We start from the raw sequence: 26,530 nt of genomic DNA on the forward strand, positions 1-26,530 counted from the left end.
AGCTGCCCCTTAGGTTTAGTTTTTAAAGCTTTCTGTGATCTTATTACACATTACTCTCTTTTACATCCAGCCACTTCTCCATGTAGTTGACCTGGATGTCCCTCATGATTAGAATTGTTCTCAGATCACCTCTGCCTCTTAGAATCACTCATTTCCTTCAAACCATGACTCAAATGATATACAGCTTCTCCTTTTTTGTAAAATACTTAGTAGGCACTGAATAAATGTTTCTTCCCTTCCTCCCTTTCCCTAGTTTCCCCCTTCCAGCTGCTAGCACTTTCTTCCCAAAATCTGCATTGTATTTATTTTATATATTAATCTGTATGTTCTCTTATCCCATAGAATGTAAACTCTTGGTAGGCACTGGCTGATTTTTTTTTTGTCTTTGTCTTTATATTTATTTTTGTCTTTGTATCCCCAGTACCACTTTCAGCACATAGTAGGTATTTAATAAATGCTTGTGAATTGACCACACAAAGAGCAATGGAGAGCTATACATAAAGGATGTGAACAGCCTATAATACATCACAAATGAGGAATTGCACAGATGAAGTGGCACAAAGGGTGCCATTAGTGAAATTTGTATCAAAAAAGGTGTCTATTATGGCATAACAAAGGACACTGGAACTGAAAGCAAGACAACTACTATGAGATAATGCAGTCGCTAAATACTAGCTCAAGTATTCACATTTGTGGACGCTAAAAGGTTGTGGCCTGTGCCTTCAATTGCCTACACTAGAATAAGACTAAACGTCTGAGAAACTCTTTCAAACCAAGACACATAGGAACTTTATTCAAGAAGAACACTGTACTGAGGTTTGAGAGCATGAAACATTAGCTATTTTTCGTGTGTGAGCCAGAGAACCTCCCAGATCTTGATTCAATTCTATTGTTTGAGTACTACCTATTTGCTTAAGTCCATCAACCAAATTTAATATAAGTTGGAAATTTTCATCATGAAGATCCCACTTAACCCTTCACTCACCACTCAGAAATAGGGAATTAGAGTTAGCGCTAGAAGAGGTCTTAGACATCATCCACTTTAGCCTTTACCTTGTTACAGATGAGGAAAATGAGACCTGAAAGAGGAAGGGATTTACCCAAGAGCACACAAATTTGATCCAGGGTCTTCTTAGCACTGCCCCATATTCTCTACTTGGTTCTCCTTTTGTATTTGGGGCTCAAGTCCCTAGATTCCATGGTGTTAGCACCTGCTAAAGTGCCAAGTACCCTGTAAGCATTCAGACCTTATGTCGAAAACAAAAGGCAATCCATGGGATTTCTTGGAATGAGGGGAAGAACTGTAAATATATAAAAATGTACGTGTGAGTGCTGGGCTTGAAAACGGGCAGATTTAGTTCAAATCGAACCTGACTACTCTATTCAACTTAAGATACCTTTGTTCCATAATCTCCATATAAGTGAATTTAAACACTTTGGAGAAAATGAGCTAGTTTGTTCATATCAAATCACATTTGATATATACCATAAACAAGTTTAAGCAACAACTCATCTCAAAAGTTTGTAGCTGTTATAAGTGCAATAGAAGTGAAACATATAACATCTACTTATTCACTGTATTTTTCTATTAGTTTTGAGTAGTGGTTATTGGGTTTGCTAATCAATCTAGGATTATAGAAAACATCCAGGGATCCAAGAAGAGAATTTTTGGCATTTCTGTATAAGCAGTAAGACTAGGCCTCAGTTTTCAAAATTCAGTTAAGCAAATGTTGGTAACTATACTACTTAACAGTTTTTAAATTTTTAAAAATTTAAAGAAGGTATTTTGAAAGCCCAGTTTTCTGAGAAAATGAATTGTTATGCTTGTGCTAACTTAAAATTTAGAGAAATTATTCTTCATAATTATAGAAGACTTTTTTTGAAACTTTACAGCATTTTCCCCCTATGACTTCCCATATTACCAAAATACCCCTCTTCCTTAAAGACAGCTAGGTTTGGTGAACAGAGTGCTGGACCTGGAGACAGAAGACTGATTTAAATGTCACCTCAGATGCAGGCTGTGTGATCATGGTTAAGTGTTGGAATTTCTCAGCATCACTCAGTTTCCTCATCTGTAAAATGTTGATGAATACTAGTACTTGCTTCACAAAGTATGTGAGGATCAAATAAAATAAATGTGTTTTGGAAAAAAAAGGAGGCTATACAAATGTCAGTTACTATTCACCTTATCTGCTGTATTTAAGGAAAGTATGAAAGAAAATGCTTTATCTTTGGAATAATCTTTGATTAGTCAGTACAAAACACTTATAAAATTGCAGAATGGTGTAGGTTAAAGACATTGTATTGCCAGCTAAGGATAATTTGGTTAAAGAAGCAGTTTAAAGAAGAAAGAACTCTAAGCTGGCTTCAAAAGTTCTCATCACAAAACTAGGGACAAACAGGTATTTGACAACTGAACATTATTTTCAAGGCAATTTATTATGGAGATAAAAAAAATTGGGGCATAATTTTCTAGCTCCACATCAGCATCCTTGAGATTTCTCCAATTTGTGAAGCAGCAGGAAACATGCCTGAATTCCCATCTCCTAAATCTGTCTGACCTCAGCAACCAAGGCACAAGCTATGTAGCAGGAAAGGAGAGGAACAACTGAGGAAAGAAGTTCTGATTTGGGGGACAGAGCAACAGCTAATCTAGACTCTTCCTAATTCTGCCACTAAGTCTGTGACTGGGTAAGTTCGTCAGCAGTTCGATTTATTTATAAAACGTGACCAATTACATCTCCTCTTCTCCATTTTGCCTCATGGGCTTAACTAGATGGGCTTCTGGGGTGGGGGGGGAAGATATTCATTACCCTAAAAAGTTCACATTCCCTCGATGTGAATCATGCATTGCAGCATACTGCCATTTAACTGCACTATAAATACAAACGCAACTAGACTGAGACAGTAACCAGTTGACGTTTTCCTAAATCACAGGTTAACTTTTCTTTAAAGTACTTACAGATTACCAGGCTGTTACTTAAATAATGACTGCTACAGGTTGGAGAGAGGTACTTTAATATTCCTTTTACAGATATTTTTAAATGGCTGTCACTTCTATTTTTACATAATGCAACACGATGGAAAGATGTGGAACTACGCACGGGAGAAAACTAGTAAAGACCTAACATCAAAGTCGATGAGGTTTCAACAACCATTTTAAAAGTTGATAATTATCCTTGCACAGCCTCTTAATGAACATTATTAACTCACATTTTCTTATCCCTCTTTTAACAGGTAAATTTTCCCTACAACTAGCCACTCTAACTGCTGCAGCTTTACCTTGACTGCAGAAGGGGGGAGGAGGGGGAAGAGGGGGGCCGCCACGCAGGAGTTCTCTAGTTTCCACTTAAAGACCCTTCAGGCAGGTGCTTAAACGTGGCTAAGTCTCCAGTCTCTTTTTTATGCTAATTCCTCCTCCTCCTCCTCCGCAGACTAAAGGTGAGGTTAAACTCCTGGGGCGCCGGGAGGCTGAGACTCAGACCGCATCCGGGTGAAACGCTGCATGCCCCCCCCTCCTCCCCCCGGGCTGCTCCGGGCCCTGCGCCGCCGAGGCCCGAGAGCTCTCCGAGCAGGGGGGAGACCCAGGATTTGGGCCGGTCGCCGCCTCAGTCCGCCCCTCCCTCTCCCATCCGACAGGGCTGGTCCTCATCCCCGACCGTGGGATGCTGAGGCCGCTCCCGGACTTCTCAGACCCACCTCCCATCCCCTAGCGGCGCCGGCGGCGGCTGTGGCGACGCGCCTCGGCCCCCTCGCCCCGGGCCCTGTCCTGCTCTCACTCCCCACTCCTCCTGCCTCCCACCCCCCACCCCCTCGGAGTCCCGGCCCGCTCCAGCTCCCCCCGGCGGTTGACTCGGGAATTGGGGTGGGGGCGCGCGCTCCCAGGCAGGAGTGGGAGACAGGAGGGAGGGCAAGGGTGAGGAAGGGAAGGCAAGAGAAAGGGAAGGGAGGCGGGCGCGAGCCGTGGAAGGTGGGGAGCGCGCGCTGACGTCTCCCGGTGTCACGCACAGAGCGCCGGGTTACGCGCCGACGTCTGGCTGCCACGACTTGCCGTCTGCGGCGGCGGCGAGCGGAGCCCGGAGGGAAAGTAGGAGGGAAGCCGGGGGGCTGCGAGGGCCGCGAGTGAGCGGCAGGGTCTGAGCGGGGGCCTGCCCCGCGCCGGAGCCGAGTCATCTTTTTCCCCTCCCTCCACCCTCCCCTTCCTCCTGCTGATCTCCTCCCTCCCCTCCCCCCCCTCTTCCTCCTCAGCTCGGCTGCTAGAGCGGGCGCCCGCCAGCCCGTCAGCCTCAGCCTGAGCCGCAGCTCGCGCCGCCCGGGACAGGTGTGTGCGCGCGCTCGCCCTCTCTCGCCCTCCCCTCACCTGCTGCAGGACAGCGCCCGGGTAAGCCCGCCGCGCGCCGCGCGCCCCCTTTCCCCTCTCTGTTCTGCCCCCCCTCCTCGCGCGCTGTCTTTCCCATCCCCCCCACCCGGCCTGGAGCCCCTCCCGCCGTCGTCGCCGCCGCCGCCACCGCCGCTGCTGCAGCAGCCCAGCTGCACCCCAAACCCAGCCGCTCGGTGCGTGTGCACCCGCCGGAGCGGGTACCGCCCACCCCTGCTCCTCCTTCTCTCCATGATTATTATTTAATCACTGCAGACATCTCTGCACCCGCCCTCTCGGGGAGGGAAGCTGTGCAACACCCCTCATTACTACCACTACTTCCCTTTACGCACACACAGACGTACTTTATCTTCCCAAACTCCCCCAGACCCTCAAGACCATCAGCGGTGCTGATTTACACTAACTTCTCAATATTATCCCAAATTTCTTCCCAATTTTCCATTGTTGTGGTGCCCCTGTCCACTTTTCCTCCATTCTGAGGATCCTTTCTTCCTTCCCCCTTTAAACCGAGGAGGTTGAAGGAGATGGGGGTGGGGGGAAGGGAAATATAAGGTAGGAATAAGCTATCGCTTATTTCGCTCCTTTTTGACTCTACCTAAGCACACACTTCGTTGAAACGTTGTTTTAAAAAAAAATGATTTTGACAGCTTGTGTCAAGCCAGACCAGAAGATAGACATGGGCCGCCAAACCCATATACTTTGGGGCTTCAGCACCCGGGGGCTTGGAGCCCGACTGCTCCCCCGTTACTTCTCTCTACCTTCTAGTATTTGTCAGTGTTGGGCAGGGTAGGAGGCTTGGATTGCCTTCCTGTCAGGTGCCGGGTTGCCCAAAGAACGTCAAGATCTCTGAAAGAGAAAGGCTTGTGGGGATATCGGACAGCCTTGGTGTCCCCGTCGTTTGGTGGTGACAGTTTTCGACTCAGAGGTCAGAGACTGCTTGGGCTTAGGTCCTGATGCCTACTGGCCGGGCCGAGGGCTTACAGAACGGCTGTAGGGGAACTTTTTGTGATGTTGCTAAATATTCAGAATTCGTCGAGCTCAGGTGGTTAAAAGCCATTGTGTCTACCCCCTTGGAGGAAGTCACTCCATTATCCTTGGATTCGTGGGTCCATTCCTGTTTTCCCTTGGTAATCCCGGGCCTTTGACCACAACGAAAGGCTCCTTGGAAAGGAAACCGATTTTTCTGGTAGCCTGTTGGAGACATCTCATTGCCTCTCGGGACAGTTTCAGTAATTTAGGGAAAGCAGAATTTGATTTGCCATCTTTTGTTAAGATTAAAGAATCTTTTCCTTCAGGTCCCTCATTGCTACTCTCCAAATTTGGGCTTTTTATAAATATCAAGAGAGATTTCGGGAATTGAAGTATTCAATGTTACTAGAACTTTTAAGTCCTTTGAGTAGCTTGAAAACAATTTTAAAAACTACGGAAACATAAAATAAGAAAGGATGGGTTTCGGGAGTCTGAATATTTAAAAAATTTGTATCCTGCTTTGTCCTTCTGGGTACTCTTTCTGCTCTGATAAATTGGTTACCGAAATTTTCTTTGTGTTAATATTGTATTTATTGCTCGCTTTTCTTCAAACGATTCTAATGGCATTTTGTAACATGTGGTAGTAGTACATAAATGGATTCTTTTCAGATTTTTAATGCTCACATCAAAAATTTAACCATGAAATCTTTGGAATGACAAAGACTTGAAGAGGTAGAACTTTGAGGAATTGGTTGGAGCAATAAGACAAACGTCTTAATAATGGTTTCATAAGGAATTAAACTACTGTGTTTCTTGGTTTTTGAAATATTAAAATGTATCGAAAATCTCCCCATATTTCCTGGTTATTAAAAGAAGTGGCCAAGTCCCCCATGTTGAGTATCATTAATATAATATCTTAGTTGTGATTTCAGATTTTCAAATAACTGTTTGATTTAAGGCAGGGATTTGATTTCTTTTGCTTTTAAAATAGCTCATGAAAATTGGTAGTTCATGTTTTGCTTTTGTCTGTGCACATTATAAAATGTTGATATCCTAATCAAGATAACTTGTTTTGGTTAAGGAACTCCACAAGCAAGAGGTAGGAGGAAGGTAGGTATGTGGGGTTTTTTTACTAGTGTTTTGTAGTTTTAACTGTATATGTTAACTTTAATTTTTTAAATTCCAAGTAGAACTTGTTAATTTTGAAATTCCCTAAAGTCTGAAAATCAAATAATCTTCCTTTCCTTCTCCTGCCTCATTTTTCTTTTCGGTTGAATTGAGTTGGTTTCTTTTGGTTTTTATGTATTCAGAGCTTGCTTTTCTTATATGGGCAGTCGTACCTATTTTTTTTATAAAGGTGTTTTAAAAGCTAGAATCAGTCAAAATTGCACAATAAAATAGTCTCAGTAAACTTAATACTGTTTACTGAGCAGGTTTTTGCTTTTGCTTCCCACCTCCAATAATATGAACAAGCCTTAAAGAAAAATCAAACACTTAAACAATTTGGGAGGATAACTTGTATTTCCTCATCTATCAAATCAGAGACTTGGATAGATTGATAAAGTCCCTTTCTTCTTTAATATTGAGTCTCTTAAGCCTCTTAATTTTAAATATCGTTTTCTCTATTGTTTTATTTTCAATTTTATTTCATTTGTACCTATTTAATTTTATGCCTGACACTTACTTTAAAATAATAAATATAAATAATTGGATATGAGGCATCTTTCTGTCACCCTGATGAATAAAGCTCAGATAATTAACAAAGGAGAAGATTTCTCTTATTTAAGTGGTTAAGCTTTTTATTTGGAATGTAAATGCTAACTGTAAGCCAGTGTTCAAAATTCTAATCAAATTTGAACAATTTTTCGTTGTAAACATCATACCCAGTTTCAATCATATTCATTCTTTTCAGAGTGCCTTTGTAGGCTTCCCTAGAGTAGAGAGAACCTGTTTTCTCCCCCTTAACATTGGAACCATTTGCTCTAAGGGAATTTGCATGAAATTCTTTTTTTTTTCCTACTCCAGCAGTTAAAATTTGCTTTATTTGATTTATAATTGAAATGTTTTATGATGACATATTATTCCTTTCTCTCTTTTGGCTGTAGTGTAAAGTAGGAATATTGGAAAGGAAAACTGGTACAAAATGCCTTCAGTTTTTGTTGTGTTGTTGTTGTTGTTGTTAATGTGGTGATGCTTGTATCTGGGGTGGTTTGTCTCCTCCCAGTTTTGGTCTCCCTAGCCTCTGTTCCCTGGGGCTCCTCTGAAACTTGCATGGATGGGATTGGAGGAAATGGGCTTCAGTTTGTCCTCACTTTGAAAACTGCTTTGACGGGAACAAAGTATTTACCGTCTGCTTGAGGACCCAAGACCTTTTTGAGCGTCTGGGGGCTACAGTTGCTTTTGGGGGAAATCTGAGGATCCCCAAACACAACTTCTATTTCTCAAAGCAAAACCTATGATGGTAAGAAACTATGGGAAAAGGATTTGTGATTCCGACTCCTTTTTCCGTGGGTTCGATTGTCCATTGGGGCGTTGGTTCCTTAGCGTTTCTGTTGCCATCTCCTTGTCTTCTAGGGAAATGGTTTCTCCGAAAATGTGAGGAGGAACCCAAATGAAGGTACCCATTTCCTATCTGCTCAAAACCCCATTCTCTAGCTACCGAAGCTTAACCTGGGAGCACTATCCCAAACCTATAGGATACGGGACAGGAGGCAAATCTCTATCTAGAGGGAAGGGACCCAGGTCTATCCAGGGTCCTGATCATTGCTGATGGAGCACTTTTGACGTTCTCCTTGCCATTGCTGATATAATAGAGACTAGACCCCTCCAAGGGAGCCAGCAAGTGGGTTTTCTGTATAAAAGGTAGTAGAGGAGGCAGAACCTAGTTTCCACTTCCCCCGGGCTTCAGGGAGGGGTGGGAAAGGACAGAAGAGAACGGAGAGGGACTCTGTGTTGTAGCCCTACTGGGATGCCTGAAAAATTCTCATCTGGAGAAAACAATTTGTGTTTGACACAGAGCTGGGAATTTTCTCCCTTCTATGAGGCCATCCCCCAGAACCTTTTGCTCAGTGCTTTGTATATAGTAGGTACATAATAAATGTTTATTGGATTGGATTGGCCCAGGGCATAGGTTGGTGACTGGGCTGGTGTCACACATAGTTGTAGTTTTTGGACTTGGCTCTTGATATCAGGAACGATTTGGATCTTACTACTTTGGTGATAGCCTATATCAGTGGAATGAGTGCCTGGGTTTCAGTAGTTTACCTTCAATCAAGGAGAGTTGGACTCTTGATTATTTAGGTACAAGAGGCCTACTTTAGAAAGAAGGGACTATTAAATGGTTTTGGACCCCAAAATGATCTCATTGATATTCTTGCCCCTTTGATTGTAGATCCTTCCCATACTTAGCAGAGGTTTTCTATGCCCCTTCTTACGTCAGAACTGAGTTTTGGTAAGAAAAGGAGTAGTTGAGAAGGCAGTCCTGGGCTGGGCACTGGAACCTTCAGGTCTCTGAGAAACCTGTTCAGGTTTTGGTCTCTTCTTTCTGCTGGGGAAGGGAGTAGTAATCCCTCCTCCTGCACTTAGCATTGAAAAAAAGGGATGGGGTTGTGGGTTCCTTTCATTAGGCCCCTCAGGAAGTGAAGAGTTGTGGATAGGGAGCTCCAGTTTTCTCAGAACCTCCCAAAGGACTGGGGGGAATGTCTTCTGCCGGAGAGAAAGGGAATGGGTCTTTGGTTGTTGACTCAGAGGGTGAACCAAGGACTTTTGGGTCCTCCTCTCTTTCCTACTACTCTCCTAGGACATCTTCCTTTTTCCATCATCATCTGAGGATCCGATGTTACACAGGCATTGACCTGTCATGTCCCCTAACTTAAGACAAAAAGGGATCTTTTTGTTTGTTTGTTTTAGAGAGGAGAGAAGGATAGTCCATGCCTGCCACATTTGGAGAGTCCTGATCTTAGGACAGGAAAGGACTCAGACCTGCCCTAATGAATTTTGGGAAAGAGATGTAGTTTCCCCCTCCCCCTCAAATGATGGAATTTTTATAGAGTGGATTTCCTAAAGCTGGTTTGGTTTTCTCCTTTATTCTGATTCTTCCTTTATTCTAGAAACCCACTCTTTTCCTGGGTTTGATGGCTGGGTACCCTGGTTTTGCTGCATAGCTGGTCTGCAACCTAAGCTGAGCCAACCCATGAGCCTAATGCCCCCCTTCCCCGGGCTGATGGAGGTGGGGGGGGGATGTGCAATGCTGTCCTATAAGGGGCTGGTTGCAACTTACTGTGGTTCGGTAGGATTTGGGGGGGGGCAAAGGAGAGGAGATGAGGACCTGTAAGCGCCCTCAGCAGTTCGACTCCGGCCTCTCCTTCTCTTCCCTTAGTGCCCCCACCCGGGTGCACTGGGCGGTGCGGGGCTGCGGTTGGGGGGAGGGGGAGCGGGATCATCTGAGGCCAGAGCCGCTGCCGTGCGCGGGGAGGGGGAGGAGGGAGGGAGAGAGGGAGAGAGAGAGAGAGAGAGGGAGGGGGAGAGACAGAGGGAGGGACAGGCAAGGTGTCTGCTGCTCCGCTGGCGGCCTCTGCTCTATCTCCGGGAGGCCGGGCGGCTCCTCATCCTCCTGCGGTCTCCCGCCTCCGGGGCCAGGGCTCTGCGGTAGGAGAACCCGGAGCGGGGCCTGTCCCCTTCACCCCACTTTAGATTGGGAGGATGGGGAAATCAGGGGAATGGCCTTGCCTCGGGCTCTCTCCCACTCCCCCCAGGTGGCTGCGCAGGCCCCGGGGAGGCCGCTCCCGGGTCTCCTGGGCCCCGACGGACGTCGGAACCGGCGCTGACCTATTTGAAGCCTTATTCCCCCCCCCTCTGCGGATGGTGGCAGCTCCCCCTACCCCCCCTTCCCCTGCGGGCTGTGGCGGCGGAGGGGTCCAGCCCGGCGGCGGCGACGACGCGTCCCAGCTCCCTCCTCCTCTCCCTCTCCCTCCTCTTCCCCCCCCCCCGGACCCGGGTGCTGGGGGGGTGGGCGCTGCCTCGCAGGCTGGGGGCGGGGTGGGGGGGATATGAAGGGGGGAGTGAGCGCTAGCGAGCGCGCGGGGGGTCACGTGCCGGGCGCCGTACAGTAGGGCGCCCTGTTACTGTACTCGGGGAGTCAGTGCCCTGTTACCGGGTCTCGTCTGTCTCGTCTCTTTTCCCTCAGATCTCGCGAGATCGGCTGGCTGGCTGTGGGGGTTGCAGCAGCAGCGGCGGCGGCGGCAGGCGGAGCCGGGGGAAGGGAAGGCAGCGGCGGCGGCGGCAGGCGGAGCGGCGGCGGCGGGCGGCCGGCTGAGCGGCAGCATCATGGCGGACCGAGACAGTGGCAGCGAGCAAAGCGGAGCGGCGCTGGGTTCCGGCGGCTCCCTGGGGCACCCGGGCTCTGGCTCGGGCGGCGGCGGGGGCGGCGGCGGCGGGGGGCGGCGGCGGGGCCCCGGGGGGGCTGCAGCATGAGACCCAGGAGCTGGCCTCCAAGCGGGTGGACATCCAGAACAAGCGCTTCTACCTGGACGTGAAGCAGAATGCCAAGGGCCGCTTCCTGAAGATCGCCGAGGTGGGCGCTGGGGGCAACAAGAGCCGCCTCACGCTCTCCATGTCGGTGGCCGTGGAGTTCCGTGACTACCTGGGCGACTTCATCGAGCACTACGCGCAGCTGGGCCCCAGCCAGCCCCCGGACCTGGCCCAGGCGCAGGATGAGCCGCGCCGGGCGCTCAAGAGCGAGTTCCTGGTGCGGGAGAACCGCAAGTACTACATGGATCTCAAGGAGAACCAGCGGGGCCGCTTTCTCCGCATCCGCCAGACGGTCAACCGGGGGCCCGGCCTGGGCTCCACGCAGGGCCAGACCATCGCCCTGCCGGCCCAGGGGCTCATCGAGTTCCGTGACGCCCTGGCCAAGCTCATCGACGACTATGGCGTGGAGGAGGAGCCGGCCGAGCTGCCCGAGGGCACCTCCTTGACTGTGGACAACAAGCGTTTCTTCTTCGACGTGGGCTCTAACAAGTACGGGGTGTTCATGCGGGTGAGCGAGGTGAAGCCCACCTACCGCAACTCCATCACTGTCCCCTATAAAGTGTGGGCCAAGTTCGGCCATACCTTCTGCAAGTACTCCGAGGAGATGAAGAAGATCCAGGAGAAGCAGAGGGAGAAGCGGGCTGCCTGCGAGCAGCTCCACCAGCAGCAGCAGCAACAGCAGGAGGATACAGCAGCAGCAACCCTGCTGCTGCAGGGGGAGGAGGAGGGGGAGGAAGATTGATCAAACTGTAAAAAACATAAACACACATACACACACAAACAGAGAGGAAAAAAACTATACTATAAAGAAAGAGAGAAAATAAAATTTAAAAAATGTTAAAAAAAAATGTAACTGTTAACTCCAAGGGAGCACCCACCACCCACCGAACCTCCACCAACTGACAGTTTCTCTTCTTGACTTGCCACCCATCGCTGGATGTTGTCCACTTTATCCACCATATAAAACAGTAAGCAGCTGCTAAAACAAAACAAAAAAAAACAAAAAAGTAATAACATTATATATGAACTGTGTTTCCTACTTGATTAAAAAATATAAAGAACTGAGTGTTTATTTCCCTAATTAACCAAGAACTTTTGTACACGTTTAAGCTATTATTATTAAAAGTGTTTGCAAAATGGTCAAGATTATAATATTGCTGAATTATATTAAAAAAAGTCCTTTTCATGTTGAGCTAACATTTGACTTTAGCACAAAAAAAGAGATATTTTAGAACACGTAAAATAATATTTTTAGTTTTTTCTTCTCATTTTGTTACCAAATTTCAAACCTTACATGGAGGTTATTATAGTATATTTGACACCCTATATACCTGTGATTAGAGATGTGTATATATATGAGGGCTAGGCATGCTTTGTGTCTGAGCTTTGTCTAAATGTTATGCAGAAGTTTGTAGAGTTAAAGGTACGTAGGTTTAATTCATGCAAGGTAAACAATAAGTGCTCTCTTTTATACAATATGCATTGCATCTGGACCTTAAACATATAAAATGGTCAGTGAAACTTCTGTGAACATGAAGAAAATTATTAAAAAAGGCATTTAAATGAAATTTGCTAAGTTGTGATTTTTACGGTTTGAACCAAAGTTATTCAAATAGTAAAAAAAGAAAAAAGAAAAAAAGAATATCTCCTCCCATAATATTTTTCTGCTCCTGTTTGGTTTACAACTAAGTAGGCGTATTGTCATTATTGTGTATATGAGATGTACTTGTATTGTTCATAATATATTTTTTTTATTATGTGTAGAAAGACTTAAAGTACTTACCTTATGTGCAGCAATTTCCAGTGAACCTGTATTTGGACAACAGGTAGTGAGTCTTTGTGTGGTCACTGACACTAGCACTGTTTCCTAAACTTGCAAGAGGTCTGAAGCTATCCTTTGATTTATGCCAGTGCTATTAATTTATGTAGGCCTGTTAGAAACCAGTGCAACACAATTATAGAGTTATCCTACTGAGCCATGGATTTTGAGTTTCATATAAAAGTGAAAGCCAAGTTGGTGTATGTAAAGGATTTCCATGTAGCTGTGGTGCTAGTTATTACTGGCTACATTATATTCTAAGTGTATTTGTGACCCCAAGTGTACAAGCCTCCTATCAAGTTTGTTCTTGTAACTCTTATATTCAAGGTGTAGGGTATGAAAATGCAGAACTTAGGAGAGCACTGATTTGTCAGCTGTTGTCCTCCAAACTGAAGTTATTTGTAACTATAGACTTTTACAGGTTTTCCTTTAAAGATGTTTGTGTGCTTTTAATTGACAACTAACTTCTTGCTGCTGTATAGTAAAATATTAATATATTTTTATCATTAAACTGCTGCATGACTATCATCATTGAGTGAAGAGAAAATGTTATAAAAAAGATGCCTTAAACAGTACATTTTTGTTCAGAATTCTGTAGAAAGCATTTAAGTAAATGGAGAATCTTGTCTGACTCAAAGTTCTGGGGATGAAATAATTTGTTTCTTGACAAACCTAACCATGTAGATCTAACTGCTGTATATAGAAGACACCACCTGTAGGAACAGGAAGGTATCTGTGCTTCTCAATGATTGTAAAGCATTGGCCTAGGAAGGTGAAAAAGTTGTCTAAAGTAACTTTTCTGCTGGTTCATTTGGTTTTATTTTTATATTTTTAAAGTTCCCTGGTTGTGTTTTTTCCTTGTTTTTGAGATCTACTGTATTTGTTGGATAAACAAGCTATTTCCATTGTACTGTGCATTTCTCTTTTAAATAATTTGCTTTTAGTATTCATGCAATGTTAAATATGATATGACCTTACAGTAGTTAGGAGTTTCTTTTACTTAAAAAATCACTGGAAATTATTAAATTGCTTTTTTTCTCCCCAAGATGCATTTTTCTTATTTCCAAATAGTAGAATTAGGCTTTGACAGTACATAATGTGAGTCTTTTGGAATGCTTTTCACCTGCATGTAAACATTGATTAATGACCTGGGATTTTTTTGTTGTTGTTTGAAAGTTTGTTGAGCAGTTTTGTTCACTGTACTTTAACTGTGATATGGAAAAGATTGCATTGTCTGTGCTGTTTCTAGTTCGAAAAGTGATTTGCTTTGACTTTTGTTTCTGGTTTACTGTAGGTCTAAAAAGTTAAGCATTGTATCACAGGTGGTTGCAATACTTCTAGATCAGTGTTTTATAATTGCCAGCAGTAAGTAGTGCACGTCAACAAAACCAAGTCAAATTTAGGCAAAGTGACCTTTCTCACCATGGAGAAGATAGTTCTTTCACAAGATTTTCTTTAGGGTCAGAATTACCTAAAGGGAAGCCTTGACTATAGATTTCAGATTCTGTTTTGGAATTGGACCAGATAGAAGTATATGGGTTGTGCAATTCTAGTTATGCTATAAGAGTTGATTGAACACAATCTTAGCAAGTTTTTGTGCACAGTGTCTGATTTGCAGTCAGCGGATTTTTGTTTGAATCCACATATAGATATACTAAGATTTACGTGGTGACCATGGAGAAGATAGATGACTGTAAAGATGCTCTTGTTGCATGGGTTTATCCTTGTTCCCTCCCCAACCCCCAACCCCAGGTGCTCGGTACCTTACTAAGGTTCAGTATCTCAGTGTTTTGCAGCTGAAAGTTGTTTCTTTTGTTTTTCTTGAAATGGTAACCCTGTTTATACTAGAACAATAAAGGCATTGGTATGTTTGACCATATATGTTACTCATAGAAGACAGTATGATCAAATGTGCCAAAGGGGGGGAAAAAGCCCAACAGAAAACAAAACCAATTCCTGACAAGTATTGCCTTATTTTCCTTAATGATCTGCTTTGTCTTATAATGGTCCAATAGCTTAGTCAAATTATATTTGCCTGAGTATGAAAGAAAACTTGAAATTCATTGCAATATTGACATTCTTTAAAATGAGACACTGTCAAGTAATTCAACCCAGAGGAAAATAGCCACCAGATTTAAATACCAATTGTGGTGTCGGTGGTTGTGGTAGTGATAGTGGTGGTGATGGTGGTTATGGTGGTGATGATGGTGGTGGTGGTGGTGGTGTTTAATCTTTTATTTTAAAAGCCACTGTTGATTTGTGCCTCATATTTTTCATGCTGAAGTTACAAGCAGCAGTCATCCAGCCACAGAGGGAGCTAAAGTTAACTAACCAGAACTGTACAGAAATCATTATACATACTTTTTCACAACAAAGGAAGTTCCTAAGAAAAGCCATGTTGGCTTTTACTCTATAAAATACAGATTGGAGGATAGATGAATATTTGCCAAATAGAAAGAAACAATAAGAGAGAAAGAATATTGTTTTCTAGCTTTTCAAAAGCCATGGAGTTTCTAAACCAAAACATACCAACAAAAATCCTTGACAGTGTCACTTTTTATTTTTCCCTGAAAGGGATTGAAGTTTAACTAAAGTATAAGTTTTAGCAGTATTTTGTTTTGTTTTGTTTTCAAGATTTTACAAATACTTTTCTAAAGAATAGAGTTGCTGTAGTAAAAATGGATTACTATCTTGATTTGTTTTTTCAGGTATGCAGAAGGCTGCTAGTAATTTTAACCCTTCCCTTATCCAAAGTAGACAGTTATTTTTATTTGGGAACAAGTACATTGTTGCCTTTTTAAAAATAGCACTATAACAACACTATTAGTTATAGTGTAATATTTATCCCTTGCAAACTATGCAAAGTAAGTGTAAATTAGGATTAAATTAAAGATAGTTGATTACATTTCAATCAGGTGGCATTCAGGAAGCTAACTGAATTATATACCAATAAAAACTATTAGTCCAAGAACTATGTATGCTAACAACAAAATATGACTTAGCTACCTAGTCTAAAAATTGTCAACATTAATATTGTATAACAGGTCTGGAGAAGATTGCCTCCTTTCTTAAAAAGAGAGATTAAGGATTTTTATAATTGTTTTTCATCAAATTTTAATATTTTTGTCAAATTTTTAGGTATTTAATTTGTAAAACAGTCTGCTTTGTACTAGCATACAGAAAATAGGGTATTGATTTAAACTTTTTGAAGCCAAGTGATCAAGTACATTTGTAATAAAAGTCAATGGATCGATAATCAGTTGTACTCACTGTTTTCATTTCTTGTACTTTCTAATGCAGTGGTGTTATACTTCTGCAGGAAACATGAACTGAATCTGGGTGGATGGGAGGGAGACAACTGATTTAATACAAATATTAAAAATCTGGGTGATTTTCATGACCATGCACCTTGTATCGTTAAGTCAGTGAAGATTTGGTTGATCATAAGAAACGCATTTTTATTAATATCCTTTTTGCTTAATGTTTTCCCACCAAATTTGATGCTTATGGATTTTTTGCTTTTTGTTTTCATACTGTTTTGTATTTTATTACTGTCATAGCTTCAAACTTAAGAGACTTTCGTTTTAAGATACGGACTTTTTTTTTTTTTGCCAGCCATGTCAATCCCACTATAGCCATGATTGTTTTTACATTCTATGCATTTTTCTCTTCTGATACATTCCATCTTTTCTTTTTTATGCTTCACGTGTGTGTATGTATGCTTATATACATATATGTACTTATACCTTTCATACTGTGAATGATTGTATAAAAAGACCTGTATAACTGCCTGATAGCATTGCATTCATGCCATTAATAGTCTTCTTTTTACATGTGAACAAATGTAAGCTTTTCTTTCCTAAGTTAGAAGTAATATACCAAATCTGATGACTTATTCTCATCATTTCCCAAAACTTTTGGAATGGGTATAAAATCCTGACATTGATGTACAAGAATGCTAAAACAAGGTCATATTTTCAATTACTAATATTTTGGACATTTGACGGCAATTCTTTAATATAATAAATATAGTTGAGATGTGATCACTTTGGAGAGTAAAGTAAGTAGAAACTAAAAATATCTGGTTAAGCAGTTTTTAAAATAAAGAATTCAGCAAGGTGGTTTTTGCAGTTTTTTGTTGACAAAGTTGTTAGATTGAAGATGAAACCTTAAGAGAGATTTTTTGATACTTTAATTTTCTGTTGATTGAATTTTGATAGTTCACTCAGCATGTACTGGTAAACAGTAGTAATTATTACCCTTATTCTTGTTTCATTCACTGTATCACTGTTGTTTTCATTGCATGCCATTATGGCAGGATATGAGTAATAGGGATGTGTGTGTGTGTGTGTGTGTGTGTATGTAAAATCTAATTTTACTGTTTGAGAACCTGTTAGATCCTAAAACGTCCCTAAGTTTAAGTCCTCAGTCACAAAAAAGGTCCTTTTTTGACCATAACTCCTACATTGTCATCACTTTAGAGGATGTTATCCTAACTATAAAGAATAGGATGAACATCAAACCTTCCCATGATATTAATATAAATGAAGCAATGCCTTCATAATACCAACAGAAGTCAGTTGAAAAGTGAAAACACCAGTCGATTTAGTAATCCAACAATTTGAGACAAATTAGCAAGTTTTGGTATTGAATAGATGGTGGCCTAAGTGACTATGTCTCTGTAGGAATGTTGAGTACAGGGCAGGTACCGTGTCAAAGAGTTCTTCCTTAATATGTGGAAATACAGATTATTGATGGTGGCCATGTTATTTAGTGTATACTTTTTTCTTTGTATTCTGTAGAATAAAGTTACTTCCTAATGATTGGAATGTTGTACCATTCAAAATTTAGGAGTTCAAAACGGTTTTCATGTCCAGATTCTCTCTGTTTTGATATACATTAGTAACCTCCTATATAGTAAGGTAAATTTTAGCAGCATTTCATGTGCTAGAAAAAAAAGCAGTAGTAAATCATTATTACATTCTTAATTTGGCTTGATTTGATGTTTCAGGAGGCCATAAAGTTCTGCCATTAAGGATATTATTGGGCAATTATGTGATCTCCACAGGAATATGTAGAAAAATACTTGTTAACATAGCCCCTAGCAGAGTGTTTTGTGCATAGTAGGCACTTAAATGCTTATTGTTGAACATGAGTTACATTCAGGATGCTACATGATGAGTCAGAAACAAGATGGGAGCAAATATATCCTTATGATACCCTTCTCCCCTTCTTTTGTAGAGGATAATTTGATTGTCATCTATTCTGATTATTTCAAGCAATGATCATAACTAACTGGTCTGGTGGTTGGCACCAGAATGCTCTAGAGCAGAAGTTAGAAACCACTGATTCCTATGGAACTCTGCCACTTTACACCATAGTTATCTGATTTTTTTTTTCTCCTTTGCTTTCCCTCTTTTATATTCTATTCTGCCACTTGATACTTCGAATTCTTTTCCCCTTCTTAGGCCTTCCACCTCTCAGTGACATCCATACTTGCTATGTTAGAGGAACTTGGTTCTAAAGAGATTGCTGACCGTTGTTCCCACAGCATAGCCAATATCATGGTCAAGAAGAAGCCATATGCTATGCAGTTTAAGCTCAGCATTCTTACCTGACTTTTTTTTTCCTGGAATTTTATATTTTAGTTAAAAAGATATTGAAGTCTTGTGCTGAGAAATTTGTGAATTAAAAGATAGTAAAACGTATGTATACATTAGAAAGGTCATTGAAGCTGTTGTTAATGGTTTGGAAATTGGAATGCTGTTCAAGGAATTTGTGAAAGGAGATGTGAGTGATACAAGGAAAAATGGATTGAAAGTAGGGAAGATTGGTTGTAATTGGATGTAATAAGAGGTGCTAAGATGGGTGCTTGAATTGAGTTATTTGCTAAGGATGGTGAATGACAGCGCTAGGGATGTTTCTGGAAAGTCAAAGAATTACTTAATTTGTTCTGTGGGAAGTGATGATCTTCCATCTTTCTGGGTCTTAGGATGATGCATTAAGTTCATTTGGTCTGCTTATGTATAGGTGGCATGTTATGGAACAATTTAAAACCCAAGGATTATGGAATTGGCATTATTGGGCTCATCCAAAACTAATGGGGCTTCATTATTCCGAGGGAAAATATCAGATATTCCCAAATTCCTAACGATTTTAAAACCAGTTTTCAAAAGCAGATGTCTGTATAATGTCTACTGTAAGTATTAGGACCATATTACAACCTGATAGTTTTCAAATAAGTTTTTAGATGCTTTTAGCTCCTGAAGCCAGTTCTTCCTCTCTTAGCTCCTCCCCATTTCACTCCCTCCACTGCACCTTGTTTAAAGAGCAAATAAAATTTTAAATCCAGGTGAAGTGGCTATCACTAAATTGCAACTTGAGGTATCTTTTTATATTTCTTTCAGTAGTCGTAAGCATGGCAACAAATTAACTACATTTCATATGAGGCTCTTGATAACATATCTGAAGTATGACTTAGCAGATTTAGCTCACATATCTTTGTCAGCTTTTTTTTCTTCAGTTATTCATTGTAATGCTTTAAAAGTACAGAATTCCTAATCGTTTCTATGGTGAGGAGTATGTTAACACTTATTATATTTTCCAAAAGATCTTATGCCCTTTTGCAGGATCAGCTGATGGTATTTGGCTTTCTGCTTTGCCTAAGCCAATGATGCTTTATATTTTAGTTAACTTTTAGAAAGTTTCCTGATTTTGAATTAGTATAAGAAACATTTATCATAAAAATTATACAGTATTATTTTGGTTCCAGTCAAATGCGTACATTTTGATAGCCCTCTTTCAGATCTACTTAATTTTAGACAAATATCTTACATTATTGCTATAAAATGTCTAAGTGAAGGGAATTCATAATTTCTACCTGGAAGATAAAATTTTTTAAAGTCAGATATTTCAATTATGTTAACAATTGTATTTCTTTTATTATAACTTATTGATAGAGTTGGCACTGAAATATAGTATAATATCTAAATTTTATAGTAAGTCATTTAAAATTATGCTATAGTTTAAAATTATAATTTTTTTAGTAGGCATATGACCTTCTTAAATGGCCCTTCAGTTTAACAATTATATATTTAAAAATAAATGTATTTCTGAGCTGATGTTTATTATTGATTTAAATGACTAGGCCAAAGTCTTTCCAAGGCTTCCTCTAGTGTTGTGCAAAGAAATGAATGGAAGCTGGCTTTCTGCAGGCAGTTGTGGTTATGCATAATATTGCCAGTGTAAAAACTGTCAGTCTCAGGGCAAAGTCTGCAAAGTTGCCTAAAAGGTTTCCATTTTGCACTACTTTGTATTTCCTTTCTCTTTGAAAATGAAAATAGATAAGTTGTTTTCACTTTTGTTTCTAGGTGTTTCCAATTTCCTGGTCATCAGCAGAATCCTGAATTGTTTTTCATATCTCACCCAAATGAAAAACATAATTACAATTAGGCATGCTTAACAAAAGTCAAGAAATATTTTATAGCTGTGTAAAACCAAATCTCATTTTGATTCCACTTAAAATATGACAGTTGCCAACAAAACCCTTTGAAAATGTGTGCTTTATGTGACCTGTATATAAATATGCAAAATGAAAAACTTGGAAAATATATGAAATGCTGTCTTTAAAATCCAGATTTCAGCACAAGGAGCTCTGTTTGGATTCTTTCTGTGTATGTTTTGACCACTAAACTTGTTTAAAAGGAAGAGGTCTGGTGAGTTGTCAATAAGCTTTGTTTTTTTAAATTGTCAATAGATTTTCTTATGACCCATCTGATATGGTTAGAATGACAACCATCTTATTATATGAATTCACTTAAGGAATTCTGTGGTGGCTTTTTGGGGAGTAGGGTGGGTGTAATACATGAAAAGGCTTTATTTTAACCAGAAAGAAGTGTTCTTGTAACTTTAAAGATGAAGAAGTTGACACATTAGACCTTTTCTCCTATTGGCAGTTAGATTGTGCATTATAGTTGGTATTGAAAAAGGTAATCAATGGCTGTTGTCAGTAGAACAAAATAATACATGAGGTTTTTTTTTAGCGTAAAATTATTTAGTGATTGATCCTATGTTCCCTTTCCTATAGCTTTTTAGGCATGTCAGACTTGAAACTCAACAAGTGAGAGGCCTTTCTTTGGGCCTGATTTATTTTTGGAAGGCTTGAGTGTGTGTTTCAGTGAGAGGAGGGGGTTTTTATTCTTGACATGCTCTTCTACTGCATAGTTTTTCTAGTCATTCTTGACTTTATGTTTGCAAATACTGTTGAAAGGTAAAATGTGTTCTTAAGTAGTTTTCTGTATGATGAGTGTTTTTGTGGGTTTGACTCTACGTTGGAACTTTGTTATCTTTCTATTTAACTTTTGTCAGAAAAGTTAAACTTCCATTGTTAAGATTTTGTATTTGTCTTGTGGAATTGTACCAGTTAGCTCATCTAAATATGGGCTAATATAGAGTAATTAAGTTAACAAATATGCATTTATTTGTCTCAGAAAGTTCTTTAAAAGAGGTTCAGTGCAATATTGTAGGTTAAAGACTCTTGTAATTAGGGTTGTTTACATTCATAACTACCAAATTTCAAAACTATATGGGAATTGGGATGGTGTTCTTTATTATCCCTATGTATTTCCTTTAGAAGATTTGAAAAGATTCTGTCTCCAAACAATCTTTCTTTTTTTTTTGAGATTATGCCGCCATACATAGGGGTAAAATTAGTACTTTTGATTTTTAAGGTTTTAAGTTTATCTACAAGTTAATACATGGATTTTCCTTTAGCAAGCTGAACTGTAATGATTCAGAGCGTTTATTTACCAAATATGAGCAAGAGGGAACCAGCAGTTTGAAACAGGATTTAAGGACTTTTACGATTCTTCCATTTGCTAATATAAAATTAGCTATAGATGCCCTTTAAGTAAATTTCATATGCAAATTTAAAATGTATATGTACACATATATATTCACACTTGATAAAGTATAGAGCTAATTCACTTTACATAATCTAAAACTTTGCAATCAGGTTTCAGATTGGAATAGACTATAGGTGAAAGGTGGTGGCACCTACTGGCAAAAAGTGACATTGCAACCCTGGTCTTTTAGACAGGACAAATAGCCAGACAAAAGAAAGAATGAAACAAAGTTCTGGATGCTGAGAGTATGGAATCGGGAAACTGCCTGGACATATAAAGAATTCCTTTGTTTTAGGGCAGAGGAGAGAGTGAATAATGTAGACTGATAATCCTAGAGTTAGAAAAGTAAACAACTGGATGAATACTCTTAGTAGGTATGAATTCTAATGTACAGAGTTGCTTGGTATGCTAGGAAAATGGTTGTTTTCATAAGTTGGCACTGTTATCAAAAGTTGCAGTTAAGTTTGGAGGATATATTCCCCAATAAAAATGCCAATTTATGGTATGTGTCAGTAGTAAAATAGAATTTGCTTTATACTTGCTTTGCCAGAACACAGCTATTCTGTGAAGTGAGGGAGACTTGTATTACTATTGAGAGGTTGTGTGGAACAAAAAATACATTGTTTCTTCTCTATCTAAACCAGTATTTATGAGTAACACTTATTTGGCTGTCTTTGTGTTGGCAACTTTTATCAGTGAGTATTGGGTTTACACTTGAGACCAAGAGCCAAGTTTATCAGACTGGCTAATATTTCTTCTCCCCCATGTTAAATGCAAACACTTTAACTATTTATACATGTGTTTATGTATGTATGTTTATATGTATCTTTAGTTTACCTTCTGAGTTTAAAAAAAAAAACCTAGAAATTATAGAAACACATCTAATAGGACAGGCATCCGACAAATTGTTTCCTCCCAATTTAGAAGCTTATGAGAAACAGTACTTTGAGTCTAACTATACACCGTTCTAGTGTATTAGTTTTATTACAGAATTTTGGGGCATGCCCTTGGGCTTATTCAAAAGTGTACAATAGGAAACTAAATTTCCTTTCATAGGAAGGAGATGTTTTTCTATTTTGCAACACATGACTATAAAGCTTCCACTATGGGAAGATGAATCATGTATCAAAAATGAGACACATATATATTTTTACATATTTAGAAGGAATCTATGTAGAGCAACATTCAGAACCTATATAGAAATGATTCTGTATAGGACCAATATAGAAGCAACATTCAACATTTAAACATTTGGACTTTTTCAGGTAGGGAGACTTTAGGTCTTGTAATGACTTGCAGAGTATTATCATTGAAATGTAGTCATTACTTGAAATTCACTGGGGAAAAATTGTTAGAATGTTCTCTTGAAATGTGTTTAACTTAAATACAGCAGCTCTGGGCTAGCATATTTGTAAGAAACAAGCAAAACCAACTAAATAAATCAATCTGGTTTGCCAGCCAATCCAGCTTGAATGAAGTGAATACACTGATAGCTTGCATTGTGGAAAAAACAAAACAAAACATTCTGCATCTTAGCCTAAGGATCTGAGAAACAATCTTACCTGACATAAGAAGACTCACACTTTGATAGTTTCTGACAAAACTATCCATTTAAGGAGTATGATACAATTTACTAATTTAATCCACAGATACCTGTTGATTTGCCTGTCAGATCTTTAGTCCAAAGTGGCCTGAAACCCTTATCCCTGGAATTAGATCTCAAAACAGGGTTGGATCAGGTCATTACTTGGATGGGTGACTTCAGGTCCTGTAGAGTCTTATAAAGAGCTGTACCTGCTTTCCTTGAGTTAGTACTGAACTTATATCCTGCATGATGTTGCTGCAGGTACTTTCTCTTGAAGAGGCATGGAGCCCACATCCTGAAGGCTTGTGGCATTTTGAGAGGAAGGTGTTAACTCTAGTGCCCTAGCCAAATTCCAGCTCAGACAAATGGGTATTCCATCTCGTTTTCAATGGAAATGTTCATCACTTCCCAGCCAATCTGGATGAACACAGTGTGGGTTGAACTGCTATTTCCCATTCCTCCCCACCCAAGTCTGAGATGCCTGCATGTACTAACTTGATGATGTTAATCCTTTAACCTACCTCACAGGGATGTTGTGAGGCCTCAAAAGTTCATGTTTATAAAATGTTCTAAGTTCTTTGGGTAGTTGACTCTTGTAATTGCTGTGTGGTTAAATTGAATTTCTTCTAGGCCAAGTTTGTAATCCGTGGCTACTGGAGTATTCCAGCTGTAAAGTGTGAGCTGAAATCTACTTTTCCTCCTTTTGTTCATGGTGTATGTGTGGGAAAAATACTTGTTCAATTCTTTGTCAGGGAGATCCTGAGTTGAGCAGCACCTGAGTAACAGGCTGTGGTGGTATCCTTGGGTAGTTTGAACATGACTAGCTAGATCCTTGGATGCCACAGACACAATGAGAACACGCCATTATTTTTAATGGTTGTAATAGCTCTTTCCTCTAGTTGTTATTTTAAGAGTAAGTCGCAAAATTGCTTTATTTTGAGCTTTTTGTGTATGCACAATCCCAAACTGGAAAAAACAAAAATCCTGCTGTGAAAGGTATATATTACTCTAGATTTTTCTTATTGTAAATATTGTAAGATTGTAATACTGTCGATATTTTATTAACCAACAGATGTTAATCTATGTGAATTCAGACTTATTTTAAATGTGCTTCATATTTACTGTATGTTGTTCCTGTTGCAGACAGTATTAAGTTATATTCTGATGTAAGATTAACTTTATTAAAGAATGTAAACATTAATGTTTCCTTTTGGGAAAAGAAATAAAATATTATAAAGACAATTCTTTTCATTGAAATATACTGTGTACTTATGCTTGCTAGACCAGTACCACTTATAAATTTAGTACAACTATTCCAAAATGTTAATACAGCTAACATAGTTGTGCTGTTATTTGAAAGTTCAAGAATAAGAATTGTTGGAATATAAAGTTTGTATCAGTCTGCTGTGAATCAGAACCTTGACATTTCTAATCATATTTGTAAACTTTTTATAGTGAAAATTTTAATGACTTAATTTTAAAAATTCTCCACTAAAAAAAAAAAGTCAAATCAATATCCTTTCAGAAGTAGAGTTGTCTTTATTGTCTTTACAAAGTGACTTTGGTTGTAAGGACCAGAAGTATGTTAAAGGCTTTAGAGCAGAGGTGTTGATATTTGAGTTTACAAGTTAGTCTTAATTGGAGATGTGCCAATATACAGTAGAATATCATTAATTTGCACTGATTGGGTAGCCCTTTGAGGGTACTTGAATTTTGCCAATTAAAAAGTAAGTAAATGCAATTTTAAAACCAAATTCAAGGATTCTGTATTAAACAAATGCAATTGTTGTGTAATGAAAAAGCAATGTTTTGGAATGTAATGTAACCCTAATTTGCTGCCATGCATGTCCATCCCATTGTTGAGAACTCAAAATATGAAAATATGGCAGATAGCTCATGAGTCAAATGACTCTGAGAGTTTGTGGAATATCAAAATGGAAACTAGCAAGGTTCTACTGTACTGCTTATTGAAGTATTGTGATTATTTTAGGCATTTTGATTCTTACAAAATATATACTGTAACAGTATACTTTGTACAGATTTAAATTTTATTTGAAAAATGAAATAAAGTAGGCAAAAATAAAGATGTTTATTTTTCATGTGACTATGTAAACAGATCAGTCTTTTGTTTCAGTATGTTTTGGGGATGGGGGGAGGGGGTGCTAACTATTCCTTAATCTGTTGCTTCCTCTAAAGGCTAAATGGAAATACTCTTTCAGGAGCCCAATGGCATGTGTGCTTGCCTGTTAACGTAACCTATAATTATGGGTTGTAAAAGTATACTGTCTCACACTGAAAAGAAGTGCTCTGGCTGTATTTTTGTTTTGTTTTATGATAAAAAAATTTTTTTAAAGGATTTTGAAGTGAAAGACCTCTTTTGCTTTTTAAAATCAGTTTCAAAAGTCCTGTGGTTGGGAGTGGATGATCTAGTGAGGAATGAAGGTTCCTCAGATGTCATATTTAAAGTAAAAGAAGGGCTAGTCATAGACTGTGATCAGATTTTACATGGAGGGTTTTTTAAAATTAGGTTTTTTTTAATTGAGGTTTTTTTGAGTCTGCCACAAAAGATGGCTTACTAAGAGACTTCATTTTCACTTTATACTAGAGAAAATAGGTGTTTTGAAAGTTTAAAGTGAAGATTTTCTGAATTACTTTTCTGCTGAGTAAAAGCAGCAATCATTGATGTTTCTAATAAAAATTTTGTAAAGCATGATCCTGAAGTATAGTTTTAGATTGGGGATGGGAGAAGATAAGGTGGTTAATTTATAGAAGCTTAAATTATCTCTTTGAAGAGAACTATTGTTCTCCAGTACATAAACATGGGGAAAAGATGTCAGTGACCTTAAATTCATTTCATCCTCCTCACCTTTTTGAAGTGAAGTTTGATGTTTTTGTGCAAGATTTTCCTATTTAGTTTCACCTTTTTTAAAGAAAAAGATTTGTCAGGGCAACTGGGTGGCGCAGTGAATAGAGCTCCAGTCTTGGAGTCAGGAAGACCCGAGTTCAAATGTAGCCTCAGATACTTGGCACTTACTAGCTGTGTGACCCTGGGCAAGTCACTTAACCTGGATTGCCTCACCCAAAAATAAATAAAAAACAAAGAAAAAAAAAGATTTGTCTTCAGCCAGGTTCTGAAGGAAAACTTGAGTGTTGTTGAAGGTTCCTGGCAGGAAGCATATCATGAAAAAAATTTTGCTGTTATTTTAATTATTTTTCTACCTCACTGTAACAATGGTTATATTATACTGAAGTTATCACTGTGGAATTATCTCAAATTAGATGCATAGCACAGTTACTCAGTTCCCTAGGTAAATCCCTATACTTGTTCTTTCAACTAAAACTGACCT

At 39.7% G+C, this 26,530-nt stretch overlaps 2 protein-coding genes across 2 annotated transcripts in view; both read left to right on the forward strand.

Annotated features, from left to right (window-relative positions):
• Positions 1 to 4,168: 4,168 nt before the first annotated feature.
• Positions 4,169 to 26,530, forward strand: part of CYSTM1 (cysteine rich transmembrane module containing 1) — a 169,996-nt gene continuing 147,634 nt past the window's right edge. Inside the window, exon 1 of the mRNA XM_078150475.1 lies at positions 4,169 to 4,381. The gene's annotated coding sequence lies outside the window, so the exon portion shown is untranslated. The remainder of the gene's footprint in view (positions 4,382 to 26,530) is intronic.
• Positions 9,851 to 25,287, forward strand: PURA (purine rich element binding protein A). The gene is given in 3 exon segments (XM_021004969.2): positions 9,851 to 9,994; positions 10,533 to 10,779; positions 10,781 to 25,287. Coding segments are annotated over 2 exon segments (945 nt in total). The 5' UTR covers positions 9,851 to 9,994; positions 10,533 to 10,672; the 3' UTR covers positions 11,619 to 25,287.

The sequence above is a fragment of the Phascolarctos cinereus genome, unplaced genomic scaffold (genome assembly GCF_003287225.1).
Source record: "Phascolarctos cinereus isolate Bilbo 61053 unplaced genomic scaffold, phaCin_HiC Scaffold_2;HRSCAF=192, whole genome shotgun sequence".
NCBI classification, from domain to species: Eukaryota; Metazoa; Chordata; class Mammalia; order Diprotodontia; family Phascolarctidae; genus Phascolarctos; species Phascolarctos cinereus.